This window comes from Oryzias melastigma, linkage group LG12 (assembly GCF_002922805.2).
Source record: "Oryzias melastigma strain HK-1 linkage group LG12, ASM292280v2, whole genome shotgun sequence".
NCBI lineage: Eukaryota > Metazoa > Chordata > Actinopteri > Beloniformes > Adrianichthyidae > Oryzias > Oryzias melastigma.
The window spans coordinates 26,117,493-26,121,771 of NC_050523.1; the positions used below are offsets into that span (position 1 = coordinate 26,117,493).

Consider the following 4,279-nt stretch of genomic DNA (forward strand, 5'->3'; position numbering starts at 1 on the left):
AAAGACCCACTCCAATGAAAATGGACTTTTTAACATGTTCTTGTGCCTTTTTCTCATAGATGGAGGACATGTATTAAGCCTTAAGATTAAATTTGCATTTCTAAATATTTCTTTATTTAAATCATTGTGAATCAGGAGCACCTAAAAAAAGTTGGTAAAAGCTTTTAGCTGTAGGTGCTACAGTTGATGCATCCACCAGCAGACAAATAGATCCATGAACGTCTTTGTTTTCCTCGTCTGAGCTGGAATTTTTGTTGCACCACTAATGTTAGGTTGGGGCTGTGAGAGGCTGTAAGCTAGCAGTTGTAAACAGATGAATGATGGGAAGTAGGTGGGGATTTACTGCATGCCACCCAAAGTGAGGGGGGAATTTTGAACGAACTCCTGTCGCTCTGCAGAAACTATGTCCTAGAAAATTACTTTTTTTTTTAAATTGTCAAAAACCGGCATAATCATAATTAAAAGACCAATGCTTTTACTATAGATCAAAAAGTGATTGGTTTAGGACTTGAGGCAGGAAGCAGAGTCATAACTGTGTAGTGAGTGAGATATTTCGTATGTTTAATGATCACGGGTCTACACTGAACATGGTGTTTGTTACCGCGGACTCCAAGGTTCCCATTGGCTCGTCCAGATGTTTGTGGGAAGTGGGTGGCGGCCATGAGGAGGAACAACTTTAAACCAACAAAGTACAGCAACATCTGCTCACAACACTTCACCAAAGACTGCTTTAAGAGGGAGTGCAACAACCGAGTGCTGAAGGAGAACGCAGTGCCGTCGCTCTTCAGCTTCAACCTCAGCATTAAGGTAAGCCGACTCACACTTCAGAGGCCGACTGATGAGGAACTGTGGAACCATGGGAAACCATGCCATCGTTTTAGAAATTGTCCAGTTTTCTGTCTGTTGGGTTTTTGATATCATTAGCAGGCAGTTTGTTTATTGATTTGTATGCATGGATGTCATGCATACATGTAAAAGTGAAAAAGAACACAAAAGAGTAGCAAGTGTGTGTTTGTGGGATTTTGTTCTTCTTGATGCTTAAATTGTCTTTTTTACTGTGAAGTAATGTAAACAATTGTGTCCTTCTGACAGAAACTAAAAGCAGCTGTGTGGTATGATGAGCAGCCTGTGATTTAGATTGATCCAGCACAAGTTCATTCCGTTTGACTCTGGTTTAGCCCCTGAACACGCCTCAGTAAGACAAACCCAGTAACATCGCACATTTATTCTAAACAGAATGCATCCAAGTCCTTTAAATGAGAAATCTAAAGAAAATCTGAACTTTGCTCCAAAGATTTCCCCTTAGAATGGTTCATTTATCTCTAATCTTCTTCATTGCGGTCTTGGTTTGGGAGAGAGTTCTGCATTCGCTCTTCTTTACTGTTTCTTCCCTCCTGGATTACAGGATAACAGCTGCTATGTCCACTAGTGCTGCAACAAACGATTATTTTAATAGTCGACTAATTACCGCTTATTTTTTCTGATTAGTCGACCAATCAGGTCATGTGTAAAAGTGGATGTAAAGCACGCATCTTAACTGTCATTAGCTTTAAACTAACTAAGAATAAAGACAATGAAGATGATAGTTTATTAAACCTTTAATAGATTGTGCAGCTTCTGTCCTTCATTAGTTTTTGGTATTAAAACAAGATTAAACTAGAAAAGTTGCATCACCTGCAATAATACTAGTGTGAATGCTTTTGGTGAAAGTAGTTGCTGAATATGCTGAAGCTTTTTGCTGAAAATGGTGATGCATATTTTGCTCAATATTTTAAAACCAATACATTTTATGAATACCAAAAGCAATAATGTCTTGAACAAGGTGAACGTTTTGATATCAAGATGGCTGAAGTCACTGAAAGTGTGATTTTCCATGCAAGATAAGCTAGGTGATTTCAGCTGAAACTGAACTGCTGTGAGGAATAAAGCTGGACTGGGTTCTTTTATAGGCGACTGAAGAAAATCAAAACTTCTTGAAACCTGTTTGTGAAGCAGGTGAGCAGCAGTGTGGTGGTGACGAGACTCATGACTGACTACAGTGATGAAGAGGAACGAGTACTCGTTTACTGAAAGTAGTTGGGATCTTTGTCCATGTTAAAGCTGGAGTGTCAAACTCAGTCACACGAGGGGCCAAAATCCAAGCACACCTGAGGTCGTGGGCCGAACAGGATAAACATTTATTGAACACTAAAACTACATTTATAAAACTGTAATTTTTTTAACATAATCATGAACTAGATATGTAGCATTACCTGTGATAATACTAGTGTGAATGCTGTAAGCTGAATTTGGTCACTGGAGATGCTAGTGCTGATAGCTGAAGATTCTGAAATTGATAGTCTGCTAAAATATTAGCTAAATGCCAAATTGGCCTAAAAAAATGATTGAAAAAAAGCAAAAAAACCTAGGTTTGCCAAAACAGATGCCATGTAGCTGAAAACATAGCTGAACTCCAAAATACCCTAATAAACTGAGAAAAGCCTAAACAGCTAGCATGTAAATATTAGCTAAACTCCAAAACCGCCTAAAAAAGCTAAAACAGCTAGCATGTAGCTGAAATATTAGCTTAGCTCCAAAATAGCCTAAAAAATATTAATAAATGTCAAAATAGTCCAAAAATCTTGCAGAATATTAATTTTAAAATCTTTAAAACTAACTTTTTATCATAATAATGAATAATAAAAATGCAGGAATATTATTCCAGAATAAATCAACTTAAACCTTAAATAACTTTAGATATTTTACTCTCCATAAAAATATATTTTGTCAAAATTATGCATGTTAGAATTAAGCGCAAGATACCATAAGGCCATTAATAACAATAAAATAAAATGATCTGGAGGGCCGGATAGAATTACCTGGAGGGCCGGATCTGGCCCCCGGGCCTTGACTTTGACATGTGTGGTCTAAAGTTTCTGCTTTTTTTATGTCTGGCATGTTGGTGAGTTTTAACATGAATGATGTTTAGCTGAACTGATGTCAGGGTAACTACTGTCCTACAGCCGGAGTCCATAGAGGATCCTTTCTCCTCAGAGATGCCCTTCTCGCTCTCTCTGCCTTTGACGTCTGACTCGACAGCTGAGGAGGAGCCTGAAGGAGGCACGCCGTGCACCCGCACCGACACCGCCGTGGTCTCCTGTGACCACAACTACACGGCTGAAGACTCGGCGCAGCAGAAGAAACGCATTGACCAGCTGGAGGAGCAGCTGGAGCATCTGAGGAAGAAGTTGAAGACGACCCAGCAGAAGTGTCGGCGGCAGGAGAGACAGCTGAGGAGGCTGAAGGCCGCCTGTGAGGGGGCGCGGAGCGGCCGCGAGCCCGCTCCCTCATTCAGTGAGGGGTACGTGATTTTACCCAAGCACATCTACCACACACTCAAAGGCATCGAGTGAACAGAGGAGCTGATGCATGTGCTGCAGTCAGAGTGAGAGGAGGTGAAACAAAGACCAGAGATGATCGCTTGGACTTCAGGCTTTGAGACTGAGCTCTGCGCTCTGCTGGGTCGGATGTGACTGAGCTCCACATGAACGCACAAGTGTGACATGGATGTCGCCTCACCAGAGCAGGAAAAGCATCATTCTCTCCCGTGGTGTGAACTGAACTCTGTCAAAGAGCAGAAGTGGACTGATTCTCTACATGAACCAGTTTGGGGGTCAGCTGGCTCTGTTTTGTTTTAAAGTTGATTTCATTCTGATTGTTTTCAGAAAAAGGAGCATTTAGATGCTTAATCCATGACTACATGATGCACAATAAACTCCAAGAGTAGAATTCGTTTGTTCTCAGTTTTCTTCAGTAGAGTTCCGTTCAGCACTGGAGTATTAGAATACTGATTAATGCGAGGAATGTCCACCTCTTGTTTTTTCTACCACGTTTGTGTCGACTGCACAGAACCTGCAGGCTGATAGAGCTGTCTGGGTTCGTCTTCTTGGTTGGGGTTCTCATAGTGTAGACGTGAAGACAAATGACTTACTGGAGAAACATTGGGTTGTAACATCCAAGAATCTATTTTTCTTTTTTTTATTTCAAATAAAAAAAATATATTTATATATATATATATATATATATATACATTTATCACAATTTTCCACTATTTTTTTCTTTTCGATTAATTGATGAATTAATTTCCATTCTTGCGATCCAACCAGATCAATCTGTGAGACAGAATCAAAATGACCTATGTAATTAAAGAATCATTTCAAAATTAGATCAATAACCAACCTTAGAAAAATACTGCTTGGATTGAGACATGTTAGGTTTATTTTACTACTCGACTATGCTC

The 4,279-nt window shown here is 39.7% G+C and overlaps 1 protein-coding gene across 1 annotated transcript; it reads left to right on the forward strand.

The window, feature by feature from the left end:
• Positions 1–614: 614 nt before the first annotated feature.
• Positions 615–3,768, forward strand: thap1 (THAP domain containing, apoptosis associated protein 1; the record flags this gene model as incomplete). The annotated part of the gene is given in 2 exon segments (XM_024268468.2): positions 615–807; positions 3,003–3,768. Coding segments are annotated over 2 exon segments (583 nt in total), but the record flags the coding sequence as incomplete, so codon positions are not given.
• Positions 3,769–4,279: the final 511 nt, after the last annotated feature.